Consider the following 27,724-nt stretch of genomic DNA (forward strand, 5'->3'; position numbering starts at 1 on the left):
CTCTATGCAGTGTTACTTCGGCCTCTTGGCTATCAGTTTATCAACACTTTCACTTTCCCAGATAAAGGATCCATGTGGTAGGTAGGGGACAGGGGAGGGCAACTGCAGCAATCCCCATATGGTGCAGTGCACCCCAGAGCCACCACTACTCCTCTGCCCTGAGCCCAGCAGACACAGCAGAGGAGACGGGGTCAGAAGCCCTCTTCAGCAATATGCAGGATAACACCTGAGAGATGGACCCAAGAGACCAGAACTGGCTACCCAATTTTTATACCTATTTTCTGAGGTCTAAGCATGGCCATTATACACCTTTCAATTCACACCCTTCCTTAATCCGAGTTAACTCCCAGGTGTAGACAAGAGCTCAGACTAGCAGGGTGCAATGTCAGGGAAGGAGGAGTCACAACCCCACCATCACAAAGCTAATGCTGTAGGAATCTTTCTTCAATCATTCAAAAGCCCCACTCAAGCCTGGTTATCAATCTGAGACATAGAGCCATTGCCCTGCCCGGGGCTTGAGAGACAAGCATAGCCCTGAAGCTGATGGAAGCGGAGGGTGGCAAGGTCAGGGCCCCTGACTTCCCCCGACTCAACCTCCCCCACTTCAGGGGCACCCCCGCCCGTAAACCCCGCCTGCCGGTGCTCGCACTCCAAGCCCAAAGCCGGAGGAGCCGCCGCCTGCGGCCCAGTAGACGTGGCACTGGCTGCGGCTGCGGGAGCCGCCCCCCCCCCCCGGTACCTGTTACTCCAGATGCCGTAGAGCAGCTCCACGAAGGCGAAGGAGAGGTTGAGGCAGAGGAAGAAAAACAGGTTCCGCGAGGTCTTGTCGGACAGGATGGACCTAGACACACGGCACAGCGGTCATTCGCTGCCGCGGGCCCGGAGCAGGGCAACGGCGGCCCGGGGCACGGCCAGGGCACGGCGGCTGGCAGCGTCACCCCGGGGGGGAGCCGCCGCCGCCCCTTCCCTCCGCAGGTGGGGGGGGTCCCCTAAGGCGCCGCTTCCCGGTCCCCTGCTCCCAGGCACAGAGCCTGGGGCCGCCAGTTCCACCCCGGCCACTGCCCCCAGCCCCGGGGAGCGCGCCCCAGGGGACCCCCCCAGGCCCGGGCCCCGCCGCTCACCTGAACCAGCCCGAGACCTTGCTGAGCAGGTTGAACTTGGGCGGCTTGTACTCATCGTCCTTGATGGATAAAGGCAACATCTTCCCGGCGCCGGCGACCCCGGAAAGGAGCAGGGCAGGCTGGGAGCGGCGCGGCTGCCGCGCCGGGATCCGCCTCCCACACTTCCGGCACCTGCTCTGCGCCTGCGCAGGCGCCACGGGAGCGAACGGGCGGGGCCAGAAACCTAGTTCCACGTTTGGGGGCGGAGCTAGACCAGGAGACGGGGGCGATTGGCAGGACAAGGGCCCCAGACTCTATCCGGAAGGGGCGGGGATGGGTGAGGGCAAGCTAGTGCCTGAGCCTGCGGGCGCGTTCCCTTCCTCCTTGCTTCCCGGCGGGCCTGCGTGGGCTCGACGGGCTGGCCGTGGGGTGCTGAGGCTCGCAGCAAAGCTCCTTTAACCAGAGCCTGCGGAGGAGATATGCCTCTGATCGTTCCTCCTTGCTGCAGCCGTTTACACCTTGCTTCTCCGTCCTGAATCCTTTCCTGGATGTTCAAAAATGACCTTTCCTTGAGTCTGCCCTCTCTCCGCACCCGGAATCCTCTGTGTGGTACGCCCATAACTACCTCCTTTGTAAATCAGAATGATCCCCTTTTTACTGCATAGCTTCGCTGCTTGACCCAGTCCCCTACACACCGCAGCTTGACAGCGCAGTTCAATAAAAGCAAGCTTTTGCTTGCAGATCCCCTTCATCTATTGATAGGCGAGACAGCTGTATGGAGCCTCCCTCCGCGCACACAGACACCAGTCAAGGGACGCATTCTATACAGCAATTTCTTTAGCTATTTCATTTCCATGCATTTGAGTCAGAGTTCTCAGAGGCAGCCAAATCCCAACGCTTTCTTGAAAGATTTATGCTGTTACTAAATAAAACCTACTGAAGGTGGCGGCAAAATCCTCACTGTACTATAATATCCTATAGGATAAAATAGTATTTGTATCAACGAAGGCGTGAATAGGTTAGATATGTACATTTCCTCTTTAATTTTCTATCCAAATGAACTTCACATAATTATATCTTGTTTTTCTGTGTGACCAGCAATCTATAGAGAAATATTTGTATTTGAACTGGAATGAGGAAGAGATTTAATAATAAAGACTATAAGGCAAATTAGGGAAATTTAGTTTTATAGATTCTCAGGTCCATTTCAAGGTGAACTTCTCCTCCCATAAAATAGACGGGTACCATCTGTGACACTGAAAACAAACACATGCAAAAAATATCTGATTCTCTGTAAGAATCAAAGCTTGCTTGAAAGTAGGGTTGACAAACTGTTATGGTCGGGATAACGCATGAACTACAAATTCGAGCCTGCTGGGAAGAGGAGTGTTTTCATCCAGCAGGAAGTACTATGCCACAGAAAGGGAAGGTAGTACGGGCTTGTTCCAGCCCTTCTGCTGAGTCTCTTATGTTGGGAGGAGGAAAGGAGGGTTTTTCTATCAATGTTGTTGACTTAAAAATACAACCAGTGCAAGCTGACTGAGTTTACAAAAAATGTGCAGGCTTCTTATGTTCGGTTAAAAAATCTCTATTCTTCCTTATGTAAATCAAGGCTTAGACAAATAAGCTGCCTGGCTCACGGTCTCCAGCATTCTAGGTAAGGATACAATAAAATGCAATAATATGGAAGGTATTTTTAATTGGGGCAATGATGTGAAGTGGCTGTTCTATGAATAATTTATTTGTTTTTTTAATGAACTGTTTTCATAAAATGAGTGCTGATTATTAGAATGGGTAGGGAGATACGGTCTAGGCAGACAACAGCTTCAGAAGAATTATTTCTTTAAAGGGGGGTTAAAGTCGCATATCTTGACTGTCTTAGTATTTGTATTTTATTTTTGTTTAAAAGAGGTAAATATTCCTTACAAAGGAATGTTGAGACTTTCAGTGTAGGAAGAAGTCCAATACAGTTGCAGTGGAATTTTATATCCTACTTTGCTGCATTGTTCAGCACATTCATACATGAAAGCACCATGATACTAATTCTAATTTAATATCTTAAATTGAGATTCATCTATGATATCCTTATTTATCATTTACAGCCCATTGTATGTTATTAAGTAAACACAAATGTACAGAAACCCAACAGTTTTAAAATAACACATAGCACTTACGTTTGGATTTTCATTGTGCTTTAAAAATATTAACTAGTTAATCTTCACAACAATCTTGGCAAGTATCACAATGCCTGTTTTGAAAATAGGGAATCTGAGATACAATTTAAGGTCCACATTTTTAAAAATGCACATTGATTGCAGCTGTATCAGTTTACGGCAGACCATCTTGAGACACCTCTGGGCCGATAAGTTCTGATAAGCAGCAGCTACTATTGATTTCATTAGGAATTGCACTTCCAAAAGTTAGGCACAATGGTGTCTCAAGCTGGACACCCACAAATTGAGGCAAACAAAATCACGGGTCACTTTTGAAAATGGTGTAAGTGATTTCTCCAAGGCCACACAGAATCAGAACCAGAACCTAAACTCAGGAGGTCCTGACTGTCTGTCACATGTTCAGATCACTAGACTGTGCTGTAAATATACAGACTTTCCAATTTGCATTTCTATCAGTAAAGTTTATATAACCTAAAATAAGTTATTTTGTTGATACGGAAGCATAGGTTCAACAACTTAACGCTAGCTCTTTCTCTTCTAAGTTCCCATATTTCTATTGTCCAAACATAGAAGCAGGTATCTATCTACGTTCCTCACACAGACAGATTTAACAAAAAAAAAAACCCTCACTAATTTTCCTCTTAGTCTGGAGAAAAGTAGACTGCGGGGGGTGGGGGTGAGGCATACTAGTTTTCAAGTACATAAAAGGTTGTTACAAGAAGGAGGGTGAAAATTTTTTCTCGTTAACCTCCAAGGTTAGGACAAGAAGCAATGGGCTTGAATTGCACCAAGGGAGGTTTAGGTTGGACATTAGAAAAAACTTTCTGTCAGTGTAGTTCAGCACAAATTGCCTAGAGAGGTTGTAGAAACTCAGTCATTGGAGGTTTTAAAGAACAGGTCAGACAAACACCTGTCAGGAATGGTCTAGTTATTATGTAGTCCTACCTTGAGAGCAGGGAGACCTATTGAGGTCTCTTCCAGTCCTACACTTCTATGATTGTCTTCCATCCAAAATGTATGAAATGCTCATTCTGATTTGCAGGCATGGAAAATGCCACCTCTGCAGTTCACAGATACCCCATAAAGTGCTCACCCTTATTATTCACTATGAGTACTAAGTAGAGGCTCCAACAAAACTTGTGGCCCTATTGTGCTAGGCACAGTGCAAAAACAGAGTATAAATAACCCTGCCCCAAAGAGCTTATAATTTAAATAGAGACAGAGAGAGGAAGTATTTCCCTTTCTAGACAATGAGGATGCTACTAGACAGAGAGATTAAGGCCCCAATCCTGCAATGACCTGCAGGCAAGGAGATCCCTAGTTCCTTCACTGGCACAAGTGACCTGTCCAATGTCGTGTGGGAAGTCTGTGACAGAACTATGAACTAAACCTGGATCTCCTGGACTGCAATCTAGTGCCTTAACTACAAGACCATCCTTCTTTTCTGCCGTTTCACTTTTGCTACCAACCCATCTACCCTCTTGCACCTGAACTTTTATTGCCATCTCCACCTCACCTGCCTTCAAATGAGACAGGAAAAATCGTAATGATCACCATACATGCTTCCCCTTTAACCTCTAAATCAACCAATAAACATGGGAGATGGAGAACATGAATGGCATGCACTGGAAAAGTGGGTGGCTATCACCTGAACCAGCGGTGATTATGGTAGCCCATGATGTACTCTAATGTGGTCTAGTGGATATGACATATTGGACTGAGATTGAGGACACTGGAGTTCTTTTCGTAGCTCTGCGTCACCAACCTGATGTTTCATTTTGGGCAGGTCACTTCATCTTTCTGTGCCTCTCTTTCTCTTTCCACACTATCTTGTTTATTTAGATCGCAAACTCATCCAGACTACCTATCAAAATGGGGGCCTGTAAGTATTACTGTAATACAAATAAATAATATTGCAATGAGCAGCTAAATATGCTTGAGCTAAGAACATTTTTCTTTCTAACATACTGGTTTAGCAATGCATTTTTATAGTGGTCATGAAATCCAATGAAAACTCTTCAGCTGAACAACAGGAAAAGATGGACAGTTGCCAAGAATGTGTACATTCATCAGTTGTTGAGATGAACACTTGTTTTATACACAAATATATGACTGTGACAGGATCTTGGGTGATTGGTGAGCAAATGCATGATCAAAAGTTACATAATTCCTTTCACCTCCAACAGATCCAAACAGAATTGATTTCACCTAATCAGCACCATCCTTTAAAACAAACCAAAATATACCCAGTCCATCTTGGCAAAAATGAGGTAAGTACATTTTTTTTAAAACTAAAAGTATGACTTTATTAAATTGTTTCATGCTAATATTGTCTAAACTGGTCTGTTACTGTGTAATTAATTAAGCTTGCATTTATTGTATCCAGAGGAAAGTAACATCCCTGTAAACTTTAATACTTTCTCTAGGATTTTAAACATGAAAGATCATCACGTCTCACCAATTTTTAAACAGAACTCCCCACTGAAATCAATGGGGGGAAGAGGGGGTCTCTGCTTAAGCAAAACGCCACTCCCAGCATGATATGGCCCACTAGTTGTTTCTTTATAACCTTTATTGATCAGTAGAAAGCTTAGAAAGTTGCATCTGACTCATATGTCTTGAGAATAAATGAGAGCAAAAGTACATAACAATTTAAAAAGTTTACCTAGGATACCCACCTCATAGGGCGTACCTGCATAGGGCGTACCTGCCCTATGAGAAAGAAACAAGAGGCTATTACAGAAGTGGTGGTGATGGTTCCTAAGAGATGAATCAGGATATCATTTAATCAAATCAGCTGTATTCAAAGTAAGAATACAGATGATTTTGCCAAGATCCTATAGCAACAACCAAAAATCTCAATGATGAAGCTAAAGTTATATCAGCAAAGTCATTTTACATATTGGATGCTCTCAAGTTAGAGTTGATCAAGATATGTACTAATATAGTCTTAATACCCAAGATATTTGGGGTTTTCTCCTCTTCTGTACACATCATGTTTGAAGAAAATATTAATTTAAAAGATTATTTCAAAATAATATTTTTGTGTCTCAGTGCATACCATGCAATGATACGAAAATAAAAAGTACAAAGACAACATTAATAAAGGCACATTGGGATACTGCATATTTCAGTAAACAAATAAATGCAACTAAATCTCAGAGATGAGGTGTGTGAGGTAATATTTTTTATTGGACCAACTTCTGTTGGTGAGAGAGACAAGAGACCAACACAACTAAAACAACATTGCATATAATAATCTCAGGTCCATCAAGATATTTCAGAATTAACAAGACACAAAGCTGATGAGTTTCTTTGGATTGATCTGCTTCAGCATATTCAATGAACAATAGTCAAGTAACTGGCATATGAATAATTCTTACGGAAAATATATTATTTCAAAATGAGAGTTGAAATGAATCATATGTGCCAGCAACCAGACTGAACACATTAAATAATAGCTACTTAATACTATTAGACAACACCCCCACAAACAGTGTTCTCCATGCCAGATGTAAGTTTTGAGACAAGGCCCTCTAGTTATTGTGGTGCAGCAGCACCACTAGATTGTGACTAATTGATTGTGTGACTAAACTATATGGTTGCCTTTCCATGGCAGCATAAAATAAACAGAAGAACATTGAAACACAGGGTGATTTTCTTTTTAAATTGAATTATATATTAAAATAAATAACCAGTAATACTGCACTGAATTGTAGAATATAGAGATGTAAAAGAGCTATCTGGGCATCTCAGCCATCTTCCTTCCAATTCATGCTCATTCCTTGTCACATTTTCTTGTGTTTTGTCCAAGTGTATTGATTCACTCACCCCACACTTTGCCCTTGAGCACTGGTTGGTTCACATACACAGTGATGATGTGATTCCTATCCAGGCTTTATCTGCCTCCTTGTAGACATGCCCAAGAATGTGCTCAGTCTGTCTGTAGTATTGAAATTCACTGCCTAGTATCATAGTTGTGTCCTTACCGACTCCAGCCCAATGCCTGCCACAGGAAGGAGAGGCTCTGCACCTCAAATAGTCAGAATATTACAGAGAGGAAATTAACCCTGTCACTGCCTCTGGCTCCTTTCCCACACAATGCAAACATGGTTTAGTCTTTCCCATCTTAAGAAAAAAAAACAAACCCACAATTGACCATTGACACCACTTGCCTCTTCAGCTCCCGCCCCATCTCCCCTCTTCATTTACTCTCTAAACTCTCTGAATGTAGTATTTGCAGTAGCTATCTGGAATTCCTCTCCAGTACAATCCTAAACCCTCTCCAATCGAGCTTCCACCCCTTGCACTCAATTGAAACCACTCTCACTGAAGTTTCCAATGACTTCCTCTCAGAACTAGTACTCCATTCTCATCCTCTTTGACCTGTCAGCTACTTTCCTAGTTCTTTTCCTCTCTCTCTAATTACTCCTCCTACCTCTCTGATTGCTCCATTAGCATGTACTTCAGAGGATCCTTGTCTTCCCCCTCCAGATTTCTGTGGGGGTTTGCACAGGTCCTTAGTCTCCCTTCTAAATGTCTTCCTCTATGCTTTAGCTCTGTGTAATCTCACTTGCAAACACAAATGCAACTACCATCTCTAAGCTGATGAATTACAGATCTATCTCTGCTCCAGATCTGTCTCCTTCTGACCAAACTAAAATCTCTGCCTTTCAATGACATCTCCTTGTGGATGTCCAGCCAGCAGCTCAAATTCAACATGGCTAAGAGAGCTCTTACTCTTCTCACCAAAAACCCTCTATGCTATCTCCTTTCTCTTTCACAGTGTACAATACCAGCATCCTGCCTTCACTCGGACCCATAACCTGAGCATTATCTTCAACTCAGACTTCTGTCTAGGTCCTCACATCCAGGCTATGTCTCATCTTGCAGATTCTTTCTGCATAAAATATCTAAGATATGGCCTTTCCTATCTATCTACACAGTTAAAACTTTCGTCCAGGCTCTCATTATCTCACATACTGATTACTGCAACTTCCTTTTCTCTGGCCTTAAATGCAGTCTTGTCTACTCATATCCATGCAGAATGCTGCTGCAAAGATCATTTTCCGAGCTCATCGCTTGGACCATGTCACTCCTTTCTTTGCACCCCTTAGGCTAACCCTTTAATAAGTCGTCATAAATATAAAGGGAAGGGTAAACCCCTTTGAAATCCCTCCTGGCCAGGGGAAAGCTCCTCTCACCTGTAAAGGGTTAAGAAGCTAAAGGTAACCTCGCTGGCACCTGACCAAAATGACCAATGAGGAGACAAGATACTTTCAAAAGCTGGGAGGAGGGAGAGAAACAAAGGGTCTGTGTCTGTCTGTAGTCGTCTTGGCCGGGGATAGACCAGGAATGGAGTCTTAGAACTTTTAGTAAGTAATCTAGCTAGGTATGTGTTAGATTATGATTTCTTTAAATGGCTGAGAAAAGAATTGTGCTGAATAGAATAACTATTTCTGTCTGTGTATCTTTTTTGTAACTTAAGGTTTTGCCTAGAGGGGTTCTCTATGTTTTTGAATCTAATTACCCTGTAAGATATCTACCATCCTGATTTTACAGGGGGGATTTCTTTATTTCTATTTACTTCTATTTTTTATTAAAAGTCTTCTTGTAAAAAACTGAATGCTTTTTCATTGTTCTCAGATCCAAGGGTTTGGGTCTGTGGTCACCTATGCAAATTGGTGAGGCTTTTTATCCAACATTTCCCAGGAAAGGGGGGGTGCAAGTGTTGGGAGGATTGTTCATTGTTCTTAAGATCCAAGGGTCTGGGTCTGTAGTCACCTAGGCAAATTGGTGAGGCTTTTTACCAAACCTTGTCCAGGAAGTGGGGTGCAGGGTTTTGGGAAGTATTTTGGGGGGAAAGACGCGTCCAAACAGCTCTTTCCCAGTAACCAGTATTAGTTTGGTGGTGGTAGCGGCCAGTCCAAGGACAACGGGGGGAATATTTTGTACCTTGGGGAAGTTTTGACCTAAGCTGGTAAAGATAAGCTTAGGAGGTTTTTTCATGCAGGTCCCCACATCTGTACCCTAGAGTTCAGAGTGGGGGAGGAACCTTGACATAAGTAATTAAATATTAGTTACTTGTTTTCACTTTCAAGGCCCATCACAACACATCTCCATCTTACCTATCATCTCTCGTCCGGTATTGAGAGGTCACCCCTCCCTCCGATCAGCCCATGATGCAAGCTTCTATCACCCACTTGTTAAATTTTCAAACAAGCACCTCTGTGCTTTCTCCCATGCTAATCATCACACTTGGGAGGAACTCCTCATATACATCCACAAAGGCACTTCATTGTTCTCCTTCAAATCTCCTAAAAACTATCCTTTGTTGTGATGCCTACAAATAGCTTGACAACGGTTAGACAACTACCTATCATGCTGACTAATACTGTCTCATTGTATCCTTGTACTCCCTGGTTTGTCTGTATCAGTTGTCTCTTATCTTACAATCTAAGTATAAGGTTTTTGCGGCAGGGACTGTCTTTTTGTTCTGTGTTTGTACAGTGCCTAGCGCAACAGAGTTCTGGACTGTGATTAGAGCTTTTAAGCGTTACAATAATATCAATAATAATAAACCAAACTTCTTGCTGCCTCCTGTCCTGGATGGCAGAATCTCTAATGATGGATTTTCCCTGCCATTCTCTTCCTACAAAACCTGTCAACTTTTTCATGATTTAGTAAGCAGAGTCAGGAAGCAGTGCAGTGGAAGAGCAGAAGGGAGTGGACAGAACTGAGCATTGAGGTCTCTGCAGAAAAGTCATGCCTTGAAGAGGCATAGAGGCAGTCCTACCCTTTCATCCCTAGTGATGATTCCTTTCAGTCAATTTGGGACAGTTTAGTGAAGCTTGCCTATAACTATGCTGTACCTGTTACATTAATAAACAAAGGACTCTGGAGTTATTAATCCAGCACTTTTCATAAGAATTAAAATTCACTTAAACCCAAATAATTATGGATAGACTATAAGTTCTTTGGATCAGAGACTGTCATTTGCTATATTTTTGTAAAGCCCTAGCAAAATGGGTCCCAAACTGGTTGGCCTCTAGGTACTTTCTTAATATAAATGTTTAGTGATGCAAGGAGGAGGTGGTGGGAATAGGCAGTGGGCAGGAGGAGGCATTGGAGTGAGGGTTCAAGTGGGAAGAAGGAGGGGAAGATGCTCCTTGATTCTACTTTCATTATCCTTGGCACAAGCCCCACCTAGTAGCGTTAACATACATGAGTGTCAAGGTAGACTTCGTATGGGATTCATGACACATCTTGAGTTTTGCTACCACTCATGTGTCTATTGCCTCAGGCGGTCATCTTTACTGCTTCTCCCTGGTACCAGCCCTATATCTGTCATTTTGGCCATCATTGTGCATCACACTTCTCTGGAAAAAAAAACCCTTTTGATCCGTGTTCAATCATCTGCTATTTCTCAGTGGGTGACCTCATAGGTAACATCACATGTAGACTTAACTCCTGGTGTACTTGCAAGACAAGAGTACATTCATGTGTAGTTTTAGAGAGGATACTAGAATATTATCTCATGTTTCACATAATGATTATACAAATAAAGTTTTTAAGGACCATCTCAGACTATTTGATAAGGGGTTTTTTAATACAAATAGTAATTATTCTTTCTATCACAGGAGCACGTAGAGGCTCCAGAAAAGATTTATTCATTTACTTGGACAAAACTCCAATTTACTTTAATTGGAATTTTGCTTGAGTATGAGCTGAGTGAGGTCTATGTTAATTTTACAGTGAACTGACTATGTAGGTAGATGACTGATGAATTTTCTCTTCCCATTTCAATTTTTGTTAATAAAGATGTCATCACATCTGTAAGCTACCAGGAAGAGTTATGGGAATCCGACTACTTCGCTTCTCGTCTGTGGTGATCTTTGTCTTACTCCTTGTGGCAGGTGCTTTAATGGCTTTGCTTCCTAACAGTAAAGATGACAAAATGCCCAATTTGCGAAGGGAACCAAAATCCCAGAGCCAGTCTGCCTTGGATTCATTTACTCTTGTTATGCAGACATATAACAGAACTGACTTATTGCTGAAACTCTTAAATCATTATCAAGCCATCCCCCATCTACACAAAGTAATTGTTGTGTGGAACAATGTTGGGGAGAAGATGCCAGAAGAAATGTGGAATTCTTTGGGACCACATCCTGTACCTGTTGTCTTCAAAGTGCAGACCATGAATCACATGAGGAACAGACTCCAGATCTTCCCTGAATTGGAAACAAAAGGTAATGAATGCCTCACTCTTATAGGTAGCATTGTTGCTAACAATATTATTTCCACTTTTCAGGACACTTATCATTTTATCTATCACTCAGAACAACTGCATATTTGATCATTATGGGAAAACTCCCACTGACCAAGTGGATCCAGAAACCTCTGAATCAACCAGCTGTTGAGCAATTCCACTTAGCAGAAAACAGCAGCAGGGAAGATGTAAGCAGCAGGACACATGGAGATCATGTAGCATGGATGTTAGACACCCTCCACCCCTCAGAGGCTGTATTAGAAGCACTGGGTGGAGGAGAGAATGGGGGGAGGGCCCTTGCTGTACTCATGGAAATATGGCTGCTATCTCAGTTTCTTCTTTCAGGCAAAGGTGACTAGATAGATTAGCTTTCCAGCCAAATCCAAAAGTCCTCCCTAATCCAACAAAGCTAACATAAAAAAGTCCAAATCAGTACAGGGGTTCACATGCCTTTTTCTACAGCCCTTTGGTGGAAATCCAAAAGTATGTGCTGCTCTCTATATTCCCCCCTTAGCCCAGTCTGATTCTTTAGCCCAAATCACTACTCCTTCTCTGGGTATTTTTCCCTGCGTTTTGGCTTTTCATCCAGGCCTCCTCCTCAACTCTTTGCGGGAGAGACCCGACAACAAGTCTTGTTTCCTTCAAGTAAAAAGACACATAAGTCCCACCTCTTTTGTGGGCTCTTTCTTGTTTGTAAAAAGGAAACTTTTATTTCACTACCCTCTTCGCTAGAATACGTTGCTACTCAACCTAAAATTCCCAGAAAGCCTCTGAGCACTACAGCCCCCAGAATGCCCTGCTGCTTAATCAGGGTTGCACTAAGCCGTAGCATTGCCGTAAAGGGGTCAGCACCCCATTATGTTTCCTCCCTGAGGAACTGACCTACGTGCATCCTGCTTTCACCCCTACATGCAGCATGTTTTCAGGTTCTAGGATCTCATACAAGGCCAGAAGTCATCTAATCTGATCCCTTGTATATGACAGATTACCCATCAAATCCACCCAGCACTCCCATACCACACGCAACAACTGAAATTCAACCATAGTATTACACATGAAACTAGACTATTACATGTGACAGGGAGATAACAAGAGGGACAGAGGTGCATGAATGCCTGAGACTTCTGCAATGTCAGGGAACTGATTTAAGTGAGATATACCCAGTTAATCCCTCCCATCTGAAGCAACAGGCCTTATCCTGCAGTTAATAAGAAGGAATTTTTGCCTATATAATATGCTCTTTTCACCTGTCTAGGTCCCAGAGAAGTGGTGTGGAAATACTTATGTCTTGGTGTTTCCTTGATGTTAAGAAATAATTATTATGTGGAAAATCATATAATGCATCATATTGGACAATATGGGATCTGATTATTTTTCCTTGATTTTTATAGTTGTCCTTTACACAGTATTAAAAAGCTATTAGGACTCCAACGTGACCTGCAATTAGTAAAATCTGTTGTATTCCTTTGCCAACCCCTCTTCTCCCCCCCCCCCCCCGCCCGACCACAGATTTTCCACTGTACAGCTGTTCAGCTATGCTACACAACTTTTAATGCTATAGTGATAGTTTGTGATTGATAATAGCAATAATGTGCTAAAAATTATGTTTGCTTCAGGTCAATTAATCATCTGTTACAACTGCAAAGTTAAGCATCCTTTTCACTGAAACCTTAATATCTAAGTATACATTTTCAGCCTGTTGCATGGTGATTTAGCTATGCACCTCACCCTAATGTTTATAGGAGTTGTCTGACTAGCTTGTCATTGCACATAGCACAGGTAAATTCACACATACAGGCAGTCCTCGGACTTATGACACAATTGGTTCCTGAAAATTGCATCATAAGTCGAAACGTCGTAACTCGGAACTGCAGGCGTCGTAAAGTCAAAACCAATGGTCGTAAGTCAAATCAGGGTATCAACCTAGAAGGGTCGTACGTGCTGTTTGTCTTAAGTCAAAGCTCATAAAGTTGAGGACTGCCTGTATTTATCACTGAATGATTTTAAATTTTTCTTTACCTTAATTAAAAAGTGTAAATGTCTTTTTTCCTCTCTCCAGCTGTTTTAATGATGGATGACGACACACTGATTAGTGCCTATGACCTTGCTTTTGCCTTCTCTGTTTGGCAGGTAATGTTTGTATATTGCATCCTGCATATTTATAATGGAGTTTATATCAATTTTACTAAATGGAAAGATTAAATCAGTTCATTGTTGCTATTTCTAGGACATACTGTTATCATCTGTCATATAGAAGATCAGCTAAATTCTAAAAGGCAAGAGACGCTGAAGAATAATATTTTAATGATACAAAATTACAGGCTGCCGGTATAAGCGATGTTTTTATCATTCCTCTGCTTAAAAGGCAAATTACAAAGTCACAGCTATCAGAAAATCTAATTGGTTAAATGCAGCAAAGAAATTTTAATTTGATCTGGAAGCTGTGCACCAGAAATCAATAGTAATATTTCTCTTTACCGTGCAGAGATTATCTGTAGGCTTATTTTTGATCCCAAACATGTGACTGCAAATTAACTTTGGCCAGATGCTACTTGGCATTCTATGATGTGGAGGGAAGCACAGTCTATCAGCTTTTGCAGGTCATTTTGTATTAACTTGCAACAATCTCCATGTGGTGCAGGCCAGCATACCACAGAACTGATTATTTTATATTATCTGCATCTTTCATAGCAATTAATTTGCACTTCTATCAATAATAGCCTCATAAGGGATACTTCTATTAAAAGGTTTTGTATTGCTGTATTGATTAACATTTTGACTGTAGTGCGGAACTTTAATTTTGCTATCTTTTGATTTTCTTACAGCAATTTCCAGATCAGATAGTGGGATTTGTTCCTAGAAAGCATGTTTCCACTCCTTCAGGTATATACAGTTATGGCAGCTTTGAATTGCAGACCCCTGGATTTGGAAATGGGGACCAGTACTCCATGGTTCTCATCGGAGCAGCATTCTTCCACAGTGGATACCTAGAACTCTTTCAAAAGCAGCCTGACGCTGTTCATGCTTTGATAGATGAAACTCAAAACTGTGATGATATTGTCATGAATTTTCTAGTGGCAAAGCATACCGGAAAGCCTTCAGGAGTGTTTGTGAAACCTGTTGACATAAGGAATTTAGAAAAAGAGACTAACAGTGGTTATTCCGGAATGTGGCACCGAGCAGAGCACTTGCTACAAAGATCTTACTGTCTAAACAAATTGGTTAATATTTATGACAGTATGCCCTTAAAATATTCTAACATTATAATTTCTCAGTTTGGGTTCCCTAATTATGCCAATTACAAGAATAAAATGTAAGAATGTATAGTACATGGGGTATATGTTACACATCAAACAGTGAATTCAAGTCAGTGTAAGTTAAATGCTGAGGGGCCAGAAGAAGGCATACATTACTCCAGCTTGTCCTCCTTTACACATAGCCTCTGAATTTTGCCCACAGTATTTTCTTTCCCCAGTGTAAGTTATTGAGAAGTTTAAAGAACACATATGTGTAATGTTCACTTATAATAAATTCACCTTCATCTCTTAATACTTGAGAAGCTGTTGTTGTCGAAATTACAGGGCTAGACCTTCAAAAGCATGTAGAGAAAAATGGACAATCGCGTGGTGCACACATATGGAAGAACTAAACTTCTGTTTCTTTAGAATGGTATTTTGGCATATTTGTGGTGTTATACATTTTTTTTTTTTGAGACTGTTCTATTTTTCTCAACAATTCCTAGTGAAAACTTTTAAGGGCTACACTGAACTGTTTGCGAGGATATTAGACTTGGTTATAAAACTCTTCACAGCTTGTATGTTAACTACTGTTCTTCAGCGTGAAATGTTCCTGAGGTTCCAATCAAACCATAAACCTAACAAAGTCATGGAACAAAGCACAGTCTCTGTATCAAAAATCTCTAGATGCCTCACATATAACAATGGCCACTGAGGGGTTATGGAGCATAATGTTGCTGATACCGCCTTTTTTCCTATCATTACTTTGCCCACAGTCACTGGGAGGCTGCTCAGGAACTGAAAGGTAAACGTTCTAATTGTTAACTTGGGAAAGATAATGAACATGAAAAGCATATATCATAAAAAATGTAGCTTATGTTACCACATATGCAGCCAAAAGAGACAGATGCCATATTTGCTACTTACTACGGCCTTTAGAACTTACTCTTATTTCAGTATTTTGCATATACAGTAGAACCTCAGAGTTATAAACAACCTCCATTCCCGAGGCATTTATAACTCTGATGTTCTTAACTGAACAAAACATTATGGTTGTTCTTTCAAAAGTTTACAACTTTGATTTAATACAGCTTTGAAACGTTGCTATGCAGAAGAAAAATGCAGCTTTCCCTTTATTTTTTTTTTTAGTAGTTTACGTTTAACACTGTACTGTATTTGCTTTTTTTTCTTTGGTCTTTGGTGCTTCTGGTTCCAAATGAGGTACGTAGTTGACTGGTCAGTTCGTAACTCTGGTGTGCGTAACTCTGAGGTTCTGCTGTGCATTATGCTGGAGAAGTGTGCCTGAAAAGCAACTCATACTTCTAAAAAATGTTTTAAGTATAATTCATGGTAGTAACTACAGATATATTTTATGTCTGGCTAGCTATTTTTGCATCTGATCCAGAAGGTACATTTTGTAAGCGTACAGGTCTACTTTATTTTGTTTTACTGTTTGAATTGAATATATTCTATTTTTATTTCCTTCACTTATTTTCAAATGGCAAAACTAATAAACGTCTATGATAAAAATAAAATGTTGTGTAGTTTATGGAGACATTAGGAAATATGTTGTAGGCTACATTTCCTGGCGAGGACTGTATTAGATGACTTGTTGGGTCTTTTCAGTCTCTGAATTCTTTGGTTGTACCTATGTTAAATGGACTTGTTACCATCAGCTGATATCAGCTTTGGACTGCTGAACTAGTACTGGAAACATTTTAAATATACATCCTAAATATAGGACAAAACTATTACAAAAAATATTCTTGAGACGTGGAAGAAATAATCTATGGCAATGTAATTTAGACATGGACAGATCAGATCATTGAGCCTTGGTGGAACCAAGTCTCAGAACTAAAAAAGGAGTTAGTCCCATCTGCACTAGCAGTAAATATTGTTCTAAATGCTGGTTCAAGGGGATCTGTGGCAGACAACCATTGTCAGGAATGAGTCATTTTCCTAGTATAGACATGGTTTATGACTATCATTCTTGTAATAAGTTAGCTGAGAAAAAAGGACTCTTGAGTAATGTCAGAAGTTCTTTACAAATAGGCTGATGATGACCATGCTTTTTACACTTGTTCTATTAGTTGTATTACAGGATTTGTTTTAGATAGTGTAATCTTGTTAGCTTTAGAAGTTGTCAAATTTTAAGTGGCAAAGCATGTTTTAATGTGAAGACTAAAACTCTGCTTACTTATCTTGTTGGAGTAATCGAAGTAGATTTAATAATAGTGATAACAGTGATAAATAGTATATACATCTCTGTGGTCTTTCTACCAATGCAGACCTCCTTGCAGTAACTCACTGTGCATCACTTGCTTATTGTTGCTTCTGTGACATTTTTCTTTTCTGTATCAGTTGTCAATTAATAAAATAAGTGTTTCTCATATTGGTAAATTAATTTGTAGCATTGTTATACAAATTATATACTTATGTACTTTTTTGTCTTATAGTAGTACTACTGGCAAAGTTTTAAAGTGTTAGCTGTGCCCACAAAATTGGTGTACAAACCCGCCCCACCTAACAAATCTTGCCTTTCTGCAGGCAGTTTGGGCAAATAGGTTCAATATGTACCCAAAGGGTTAGGATAGGCCCCCCCATTTGAAAATTTTGGCATTAAGCATCTGGTTTAAACCTAGAAATCAAAGAAAATTAAAATCTCATGCTGCAACTCTAGTCCTAAATCATCCTCTTGTGCCTAGGAATTCAAAGTTTTACTACTGTATCTTCCTTCAATTGGTGTGGGTAGTAGCTCTATTTGCCATATATTAAAGTTCCGTAAGGGACAGGGTAGTATGACTCTTAGTATGCTGCAAGTCTTAAGCACAATGAGCAGTGTAAAATTTACATTTTAGCCTTAACTGTATTTTCTGATGTTTGTCAAACCCAGATTACCTACCTCTCCGAAGAAAAATAATAACAGATAGGGAAAAGGAACCCTTCCTGGACAGATGATCAGGCAAGAAGCCCTACCCTATAATTTTCCTCAAGATTTTTATTTTTTTTAAAGGAAAGCAGTCCATATAAAGCCCATCCATCCCATCTTCAAATCTGTTTGAAGCTTCCAACACTAGGACTGGACTAGTCAGTGGATGAACAAATTCTGAAAATCAGGAGTAGTAAAACATGGGAGGTAGAGAGTTTTATTTACATGAGTTCTTGCCATCTGAAGTTTTTAAACAACTTACTCCCAAGGTACAGGGTTTGTGGGGAAGTAACCCACTTAGGCAACTTTTACTCATGCTGAAAAGTATGTACTTGTGCAAGTAGTCCCTTTAAGTCAGTAAGTGTGAAACTGATCCCTCTGCAAAGGGCTAGCACAAGGTGTATGCACCATGTAAATCCCAGTTAAAACAGGGTTAAGTGGGACTAAGCTATTACTATTCCAAGTTAACAAAAGGTTGCAGAAAGAGGTCCATAGTGAGGTCAGAACCAAACTGTTTTGCTCTCTTCCCCCACCAACAAATCCTTCATGAAAATAAAATAACTAGACATATGCACGTGTAAAGAGTGGTATTTCTGAGCTGGTGGGGACTGAATTGGAGGGAGTGGGAGTTGATGGGGAACGGGAAGTTCTAAAATGACAAGGGGCTGGGCTGGTGCACTGAACATGGTAGTCTTTTAAGGCAGGCATGGCCTACCATGGCTGTTGCAGGGCCTCAGACCCTTTAAGACCTCAGGATTGTGGCAGCTTTGGTCTCCAGACAAGTTATGTGACTAATCATATGATGAAACTGAGAAAAAGGCCTGATAAGAAGAGAGGTATGTCTTATGGCTAAGTCTGAAAAAGACCCAGAGCAAGAGAATTGCCTCTCAGACCTGCCAGTGAAGCAACAGCTGTAACAGTTTATCCTCCCCTGGTAAGGATTTGGGAAAGGAGCATAAGTAAGGTTTTGGCCAGCAAGTGGGTCAGAGACCACTTGGAACTACTGTAGATGTCTGCAACTGGGGGGAGAGGAGGAGACTATACACAGAAGATGGTGAAGGGCTGGGGGAACCCCTATAGCCAAGGGTGAGGAAGACTGTTGTGGACCCTGATATGAGAGGAGAAGGACTACAAAGAAAACCTAAAGGCTTCACAGCCCTTTAATTAAGGACAAGTTGGATGACAGGGAGCTTCCTGTTCAAGTACTCGAATAGAACCAGTATATTATTAAACAGACCCCAGAAAGGGACATGCTATTTTGGAACTTTAGCCATGCAGTGTGTAAGTAGCCCAGATGTATGATTGGAGAGGAAACTCAGACATAGTGGTGTGCCTGAGAGAGACTAGGTAATCTGAACTACCCATATTTGGGCTGGCAAGGGAATAGAATCAGTCTGTGAATTGTGGGGGAGGAGGGTGGTAAGGTACAGCTATATTTGAAACTAGGATCATTCTGTGTGGGGGAAGACTTATCTAGAGTCCCCCTTCCCCTTATTTTGAGCATCGGCTACTACTGCTTCTGCCAGACAGAGCAAAATAAGGGTATCCAACTCTATTTCACCTCCACTGACCTACTTATGAAGAAACATCTTTTCTGAATTGACTAAGGGTCAGTCTCTCACGGTTACCAGGTATAAACAAATTATGAATGCTTTCCCCATAGTCCAGCTATTTCCACAGTCTTAACAGTAGCAACCTCCAGTAAATATTACATCACCAGATAACTTCTTAGAGGCCCCAAAAGAATGGGCTCAGAGTGCCTGAGGCTCAGCCCAATGCACGGGGAATTTGTTTTATGCTGCAGTGTGAGGAAGCTAGCTCTATAATACTGGACAGTAGTTCAGGTGTAATGAAGATGTGAGGCCTAGTTCTGCTCAGACTGACTCTAGCTTCCCAAGTTTTCTAGCCAGTTATCTGTCGGCGTTCAGCACTACACCAGTTCCCATTATACCTCCGGCAAAGGTAAGGGGCTGTAACCACTGCCCAGTAGTTACTTCCATAGGAGGGAATAAAGCCCACAGCAGGACCGGGACAAGGAGCCGCCCTCGGCCCGTACCCCCAGGCAGCGAGGCGAGGGTAACCCTGCCTGTGGAGAGCGCCCCGCCCCCGCATTCTCCCTCACAGACAGGACTGTGGGGAAACGAATTCAATGGGGGGATTTCAGGGGCACCTGGGAAGAGCTTACACCGGAGAAGGGGCAATGTGCGGCGGGCGCGTGTATTCGGGAGGCCGGGCTGGGCCGTGGCGCGTCTACCTGGAGACTTCAAACGTGCCCGGGAAGTTTTCACCCTTATTTCCCAGCACCGCCTTTCGCTGCCCCGCCGCGGGCTGAACCCAGCCCGTTCAACCTCGCAAGGGAGGGGCGTGTTCTGGAGGGAGCGGCCTCACAACCCCGCCCCGCCGCTGACTACGAACGCGGGAGGGCGCTCTTAATTGGTGGATCGCGTCGTCCATCAGGCTGAAGGCTCCGTCCAGTAGATGGCGCTGAGGAGACCCAGGCCCCGCCCGCCCGACTCAGTGGAGGAACGCGCTCAGAGGCAAGGTCCTCACCGTGTGAAACCAAGGCACTTCCACCCCGCAGCGCTAGAGCCCCGGCAGCTTCCCAGGCCGTCTGCTCTCTATGATGCTAGGGCAGAGCGTGGGGGCTCTCCGGCATCACCCTGCAAGGGGGGCTACCGGGGGCCTGAGGAGGACGGAGCGCAGCTAGCTGGGCGTAAGGAGTTTCCGAAGGGGCGGGGAGGGGGAGGTGCTGGCTGGGGGAGGAGGACGGGGTGTGTGTGTGTGTGTGTGTGTGTGTGTAAGGAGTCTCCGAAGGGGCGGGGAGGGGGAGGCGGGTGTAAGGAGCCTCCGAAGGGGCGGGGAGGGGGAGGTGCTGGCTGGGGGAGGAGGACGGGGTGTGTGTGTAAGGAGTCTCCGAAGGGGTGGGGAGGGGGAGGCGGGTGTAAGGAGCCTCCGAAGGGGCGGGGAGGGGGAGGTGCTGGCTGGGGGAGGAGGACGGGGTGTGTGTGTGTGTAAGGAGTCTCCGAAGGGGCGGGGCGGGGGAGGCGTGTGTAAGGAGTCTCCGAAGGGGCGGGGCGGGGGAGGTGCTGGCTGGGGGAGGAGGACGGGGTGTGTGTGTGTGTAAGGAGTCTCCGAAGGGGCGGGGCGGGGGAGGCGTGTGTAAGGAGTCTCCGAAGGGGCGGGGCGGGGGAGGTGCTGGCTGGGGGAGGAGGACGGGGTGTGTGTGTGTGTAAGGAGTCTCCGAAGGGGCGGGGAGGGGGAGGCGGGTGTAAGGAGTCTCCGAAGGGGCTGAGAAGAGGATCCCCTTGCAAGCTGCAAGGCAGCGGGCGGAGCAGCCCTGGGTGCAGGGGGGGCGGGCTCTGAGGGAGGAGCGGAGGCGGCGAGGGACACTGGTCTCTGCTCCCTCCCCACGGCGCTAAGTCCGGTGTAACAAAGCCTTGGTAACGGGGTTGCTAGCGCGCTGCTCGGCGCCTGGTAACCAGGCGCTGCCCCTTTAAGCGGCGGGGGTGTTGCCTTGCCGGAGGGCGGGGAAGATCCGAAGTCCCCTTCGGCGCCCGCCCGCCCGCTCTGTGCTGGAGCTGGCAGCTTCCCCCATCCCCGTTCTCACTCCCATGCGGGCTGTGGGGACGACGATACTTTGGGCAGCGCGGCCGCAGGCAGGCGGCTCCTCTCGATATGTCCCGGGGGCTCCCTGTCTGCTGAGCCCGCGCAGGTCCCGCCGGAGCCGCCCCAGGGTCCCATGAGTTCAGAGCTGCCCCGCGCCTCGCCGCTCCGCGCTCTCTTTAAGATGGAGCCGGCTCCGTCCGCCTCTGAGTTGCTGGTGGGAGCTTCCGAGTTCCTGAAAGGTGAGAGCCTGAGGGACACAAGGCGTCCGGCTGCCCTGGCCCCGGGACTCTGCCTGGCTGCCTTGGCCCCGGGGGATTGTGGCTCCTGCCTTCTCCTTCTTATCCCTGTAGTTCTGTGGTCCTCGCCGTCCTATCGCTGTCCCCGTCGCTCACGGACCCAGCTCCCCTGGGCTGGGGCTGGTCGTGTTTAAGCCGGTTCCTCCCGTCTCCGTTCGGGTGAGGAACCAGCCGGCACCTGTTGCCACGGGCTCTGCGCTGGGTAAAAGCCGCTCCCATGGCTGTCCCTGTAGCGAGCCCGTCCCGCCCAGCCCTCTCCTGGGGGGACAGCAGCGTGCGCCTAAGCGCAGGCAGCCCGACTTTCTCTTCTCCCTTCTACGCAGGAGAAATGTAGCGATGCCCCGCCCGCTCGGAGGCCGAGGATTAGAGGGTGGGTGGAGATTGCTCTGTTACCCCCTAGCCTGGAGCTGCCCCTGCTGGCCGGGGGGAATAGTAGGGGCGGGTTGTGGGAGGTAGAGAAAGCGAACCGCGACATCTGTATATCCTTCGTCAGTTGCCTTCAACTTTGTTTCAGATCGATTATATTTTGCTACTTTACGGAATAAACCCAAAAGCACGGTAAATACCCACTATTTCTGTACTGATGAGGAGCTGGTCTATGAAAAGTAAGTGTCTTTTAGTTTCCATTGTCCTGCAAGGCTCTTGTTAACTGCTTAACTCTCTTGTTAATTAATGCATTTCAGTCCTCTGTAATGAATGGAGTGTAGTAAAGAACCAAACATGGTGAAGGACATCGCTTCCTCCCCTTAAAGAATAACAAGACTGCAGTGCTGTGGATTTGTGTTGGACATGGTCCACCTTGATTACCATGCACATTGTAGGGAGAGTGGTCACTTTGGATGAGCTATTACCAGCAGGAGAGTGAGTTTGTGTGTGTATGGGGGTGGGGGAGGTGAGAAAACCTGGATTTGTGCTGGAAATGGCCCACCTTGATTATCATGCACATTGTAGGGAGAGTGGTCACTTTGGATGAGCTATTACCAGCAGGATAGTGAGTTTGTGTGTGTGTGTTTTTGGAGGGGGGTGAGAGAACCTGGATTTGTGCAGGAAATGGCCCACCTTGATTATCATGCACATTGTGTAGAGAGTTGTCACTTTGGATGGGCTATTACCAGCAGGAGAGCGAGTTTGTGTGTGGGGGGGGGTGGAGGGTGAGAAAACCAGGATTTGTGCTGGAAATGGCCCAACTTGATGATCACTTTAGATAAGCTATTACCAGCAGGACAGTGGGGTGGGAGGAGGTATTGTTTTATGATCTCTATGTGTATATAAAGTCTGCTGCAGTTTCCACGGTATGCATCCGATGAAGTGAGCTGTGGCTCACGGAAGCTCATGCTCAAATAAATTGGTTAGTCTCTAAGGTGCCACAAGTACTCCTTTTCTTTTTGCGAATACAGACTAACACGGCTGTTACTCTGAAAGACTGCAGTGCAATTACTTAACTTGTAGTTGACCCAGGGGTGGGTGGATGGACATGCTGCTTAGGATTTATTTATAAAGTGAGGCTCTCAAGAGTAATTAAATCTTATTGGATAAAGTCTTACATAGAAGTCTGTGTAGGGGAAAGTCAGGTGAAATAACAGTGGCTTTTCTGTTTTGTTAATAATTAACTCCTTGTATTTTCTATATGCAGAAAAGTACAAAGTGATTATACTTTGGATTTTTTTTCTTTTTTCTTTTATAATTTAAAGATAGTGAAGTTTTAGGTGGGCTCTTAAATGGACACACACAGCTTGAAATCTAGTCAGATTTGGAAAAAAAATAAGGGGTATCTTTCACTGATAGTTTTGTAGGTTTAATAAATAAGGATGTTGGTTTTTCTTTCCTGTGGGATGAAAGACCAACACCTGCAAGGGAAACTGACAATTCAGGGTCAGCAGTGAAATTGACTGTACACAAAGTGGTGTCCGCTGCACAAAATAAGCTGAAAAATAGAGATTAAAGAAAGCTATTCATAAATGTTGGAAGTAAAAGCACTTTTAGATGTGTGTGTTTTCTTAAGTTGGCTGTGGCCCATCTCAATAACATTATTAAAACACGGTGGCTCTGTTATCATGTTACCTATTTTATTTGTATGATCTGAACTCAAAGTAAAAAGAATTATACTTCATGCAACAAAGTGAGGCTATGCCTCAGACTGTAGGATACAAAATACTATTAAAAACTCAAGAGAACCAGATTATATCTTGAATGGGTATGCTCTGTTTGTAGCTTAGTTATTATAGAATGGGCATCCAGAGTTGTGGCAGTATACACAAATGTGGCATCCTGATACTGGGGCCAATGGGAGAGGCATGAAGAATAGGGACCTGAAACTTGAGGAGAAAAAGTTTAAACTTCATGTGCCCATTCACTCGTAATCTGGTTATTTGGGGTATTCAGTACATAAATATATTTAGCAATATTTAACTGTCTGACCCTAAAGAATTTGGTTTTATCCTTTTTACATGCAAAGGTTCACTTAATACAGTGCAGCCGTATAAAGATGTATAAATTGCTCTGTTGGGGGAAGTGAGAGAGAGTTGTTTATCTGTTATGGCTCTGATGAAGTATTTTTGTTTGCATTTGGTATATCACCCTCCCTGAAACTGTTTTGGGTTCCTGACAATCTGGTGAATCTGTATTTTCTGCTCGGGTAAAAATAATTCTTGCTGCTTTTTTACCTGTTTGCAGATTAGTTGCTTTTGTGGGTGTGATTGTGTGTCAGGAGGGACAAACATGATGAAAAATTTCATATTCAGGCAGGTTTAACCTTGTTGAGGCTCTGAGGATTCTTGAAGAACTTCATACTGTGAGACTTAGTGCATGTCTACACTTAAAACGCTAGAGCAACACAGCTGCATTGGTGCAGCTGCACCACTGTAGTACTTCAGTGAAGATGCTGCTACACCAAGGGGAGAGCTTTTCCCATCAGTGTAGTTAATCCACCTCTGTGAGAGGCAGTAGCTATGTTGACAGGAGAAGCCCTCCCATTGACACAGGATGGTTTACACCGGAGTTAGGTCAGTATAACGGCATCACTCCGGGGGGATTTTTCACACCCCTGAGCAACATAATTATACCAATGTATGATTATAGTGTAGACCCAGGCCTAAGATTCATGCCTATGGCTGACTAAATTATGCAGCAGGGTTCTGGGTCTGTTACTGGTGCTATCTTATCTTATCTTAAACAAAAAACTGTTAGGCTGTGATTCAAGAAGTCTGCTCTTGACAAAATCTTGCTAATTATTGTGCTCTCTGGGGCTTGAATTAACTGCTTGTTCAGTACTCAGTCTCCAGATTTTTCTTCAATCTTGGTTTAAGCCTAGATATGATGCAGAAATTGTATGGGTCTCATTATACATTCTCCTTATGGTTATTGATCTGGATCAAGTGGTCATGCTAATTCTAATTTCTGTCAGGTATCTTTGATATTGCTGATCACAAGATAATTGTGATGTGTGTGCAGTTTATGACCAGGCAAATACTGTTTTGGGCTTCAGTATTAATTATACACAGATAACATCAAGCTCTGTTTTCTTTTTATTGCATTTGGATGGGACAGTATGTATCTGGATGAGGGCAAAGTGGCTGAGAAAACCTGGCAAGATGGAGATAATGTTTTTAGGGTGGGGGAACATCTGGCAGCAATAGTGAGGTCGGTGTCCCTTCTGAAGAGATTTGCCCTCTTGTTAGAAGGGTTTGCAATTTGGAGATACTTTACTAAAATTAGCTGAGTATCTAAGGGTAACACTACTTTACTAAAGTAGCAGCTAAAGCACTTTAGGCTGTACTTATGTCGTGAAAAACCTGTGACATCTTGTGGAAATGGACCTTGCTACGGTTGTCTTTATCCATATTCAATCACTGCAATATGGTCTGCTTGAGGAAACCAGCAAACCACTTGGAAATTTCACCTCGTACACAATGCATGTCCAGATTATTTAGGCGAGGTCTATGTTAAAAACTTTCGCTCATATAGCAATCTTGGTTAAGTGTGACTTTTTTCCCCCCCAGCAAAAGACCTAAAGGTTGATGAAGTTATATTGGCATAAAAGTGTTTTTGCTGGTATAGTGTATTTCACACACTGAACCCTTGTAAACTATACTGGAAAAAGCGTTCTTTTGCTGGTATGAGGCCTTAAGACTGCTAGATTTCTTCTATAGTTATACCAACAAACCTTTTCAAGCATAGACTAGACCTTGGTAGCATTTCTTGAGCTAGCACAATACCTGTGTTTCATGATCTTCATTAGCTTCCAGTTTAATTTTTGGATGTAATTCAAAGTTCTGGGTTTATTTCCCTTATGGCACTTTTTATTTCTTGGGGCTTAGCTACCTCAGACCACCTGCCTCTCTTCCCAGTTTGCACCCCACAATTGAGATTCCCCAGGTTAGGTGCTTCATATCTAAATGTCTGGGCTGGTGACAAGATGTTAACTACTGTGATTTTTGTATTAAGGCCAGCAGAATTTGATCCACCATTTAAAAATATAAATTGACTTCCTTTATATGCAAGATGACTTTGATTGGACATTTTTAAATTCTAAACACTCTTCTAAAGGAAAAAAACTGTAAAGCTTCAGTATATACAGATTTTGAACTTGCTACGTAAAAATAATTGAAATCAAAACTTCACTCATTATTGTTATGGTCAGGAAGATTTATCTGTATTTTACTTCCTCACTGGAGGGACACCTTGCTTCCAGTATACAGTATCCAGAAAACATATACAGAAATTCAAGAGGGGGTGAAAAAACCAATTGGAAAAACTTTAAAGTCCAAATAGTGCATCCCTTCATTCATATCAGTGGTTACATGCCTGAAATGTCCTGGTAATCAGCCTACCTTTTGCGGAAGGGTTGTAAAATTGCCCTTATATTTTAGGGCATGTGTCTAAAGACATTTTGTATGCAGTGCTTTGAGTGTCTCTCCTCCCTTCCCCCCGAACTAAAATTCTAAAGCAATACTCAAACTCTCCATCAGATTTGGTCCTATTATGATAGCCTTCTGCTAACTCAGCCTGAATAACTCCTATGATGGGCTAATTATAGAATAAGTCCTGTTCAGTGTTTGATTTTTGAGAATACCTCTGTAATCTATCTGGCCAAATAGCAGAACTTTATAATGTTTTAAATGACTTTACAGGAATAGTGATGTGTATTTCCTTGTCCACCAACATCCATTGACCGTTTTAACATAGCTTTAGCAGTACACTTGTTAATTGATCTTTGAGTCACTAGGAAGAGCCCAGAAATGTTGTTTCATAGATTAATGAAAAAATAGTTATTTTAGTTTCTTTGAGCACAGCATGACAATTAAAAAAACAAAAACCAACAACTTTTTTTCCAGGGGAAGGGGTTAACTGTAGATATTTATAAACTAGGTGGCAATTAGCAGCCAGCATACAGATTTTAAGTAACCTTGTGCAGCAATATATACCTCCCTTCAATTGGCTAATGCCAGATTTTGCCTTGACATTTGTTACCCCCACACAAATTTTATACTGTATACCGGATATGGATGGCTTCAAAAGTACGTTTTCCCCTATGAAACTTGGGTCGTCTGCAGGGAAGCGTACGGTGGCCTAGCAACAGTACACTCCACATGTTTTATTCATGTATTTCTCTGAAGGTAGCAGGTTGTAGCAAAACTGGGAATAGAATACAAGTCTCCTGATTGCCGGTTGGGTGTCATATCAGCTAGACCATCTGTCTTCTAATAATGCTGCTTCTGTCTGTTTAGATTGCCACAGACAGCTTACAATAACTGTCTTACTACATGTTTGTACAGTGCCTAGCACAGTGACACGCCAATCTCAGTTGGGACCTCTAGGTCTTACTGTAATTTAAAATAATTTTGTAACTGCATTTTTTGGGTCAAATAACAATGTAATCACACCAGTTTAAATTATGTTGGTAATTTATTTTAAAATACTTGTCAGCAACTATGTCTGTAACAACACAGACAACAAAAAAGATCCAGGAAATGCTTTTTTGACAAATAGATTCATTGCTAGGTATATTAATATAGAACTCCAAGTACTAATTCATTTAAACGACAATACAGAAATATATTTCCTGCACCCCTCAGAGGCAGTGCAAAGGCCTGGGGGAGAGGGAAGTAATTGCTG

General features: G+C 43.1%; 3 protein-coding genes across 9 annotated transcripts in view; 2 read left to right on the forward strand and 1 right to left on the reverse strand.

The window, feature by feature from the left end:
• Nucleotides 1–1,283, reverse strand: part of SLC30A7 (solute carrier family 30 member 7) — a 53,140-nt gene extending 51,857 nt beyond the window's left edge. For 3 of the 4 annotated variants that reach the window (XM_084637072.1, XM_084637071.1, XM_084637073.1), the window contains exons 1-2: nucleotides 1,122–1,283; nucleotides 740–841 (exon numbers count right to left, since the gene is read on the reverse strand). In XM_084637072.1, coding sequence (XP_084493198.1) covers nucleotides 740–841; nucleotides 1,122–1,176 — 157 coding nt within the window. In that variant the 5' untranslated portion in view covers nucleotides 1,177–1,283. Of the gene's footprint in view, nucleotides 1–739; nucleotides 842–1,121 lie in introns of those variants that run through there. The other variant, XM_084637074.1, reaches the window with a different exon arrangement.
• Nucleotides 1,284–1,482: 199 nt separating this feature from the next.
• On the forward strand, nucleotides 1,483–17,169 carry EXTL2 (exostosin like glycosyltransferase 2). 2 transcript variants are annotated; one of them, XM_084636703.1, is made up of 6 exons: nucleotides 1,483–1,709; nucleotides 2,713–2,757; nucleotides 5,461–5,544; nucleotides 11,096–11,523; nucleotides 13,603–13,673; nucleotides 14,369–17,169. In XM_084636703.1, exons 3-6 carry the CDS (start codon nucleotides 5,540–5,542, stop codon nucleotides 14,858–14,860), a joined length of 996 nt encoding a protein of 331 aa, XP_084492829.1. In that variant the 5' UTR covers nucleotides 1,483–1,709; nucleotides 2,713–2,757; nucleotides 5,461–5,539; the 3' UTR covers nucleotides 14,861–17,169. The 2 variants fall into 2 exon arrangements, with proteins under 2 accessions (XP_084492829.1, XP_084492828.1); XM_084636702.1 differs by lacking the exon at nucleotides 1,483–1,709 and having other exon boundaries at nucleotides 2,500–2,757.
• Nucleotides 17,170–20,190: 3,021 nt separating this feature from the next.
• CDC14A (cell division cycle 14A) overlaps nucleotides 20,191–27,724 on the forward strand; it is a 115,191-nt gene continuing 107,657 nt past the window's right edge. The window contains exons 1-2 of one of the 3 annotated variants that reach the window (XM_084637158.1): nucleotides 20,191–20,421; nucleotides 22,125–22,215. Coding sequence is in view for 1 of the 3 variants with exons in the window: in XM_084637157.1 (XP_084493283.1) it covers nucleotides 21,448–21,553; nucleotides 22,125–22,215 (197 nt within the window). In the remaining 2 variants the exon portion in view is untranslated. Of the gene's footprint in view, nucleotides 20,422–21,055; nucleotides 21,554–22,124; nucleotides 22,216–27,724 lie in introns of those variants that run through there. The other 2 variants (XM_084637156.1, XM_084637157.1) reach the window with 2 other exon arrangements.

This window comes from Lepidochelys olivacea (genome assembly GCF_965140295.1).
Source record: "Lepidochelys olivacea isolate rLepOli2 genome assembly, chromosome: 8".
Lineage (NCBI taxonomy): Eukaryota > Metazoa > Chordata > Testudines > Cheloniidae > Lepidochelys > Lepidochelys olivacea.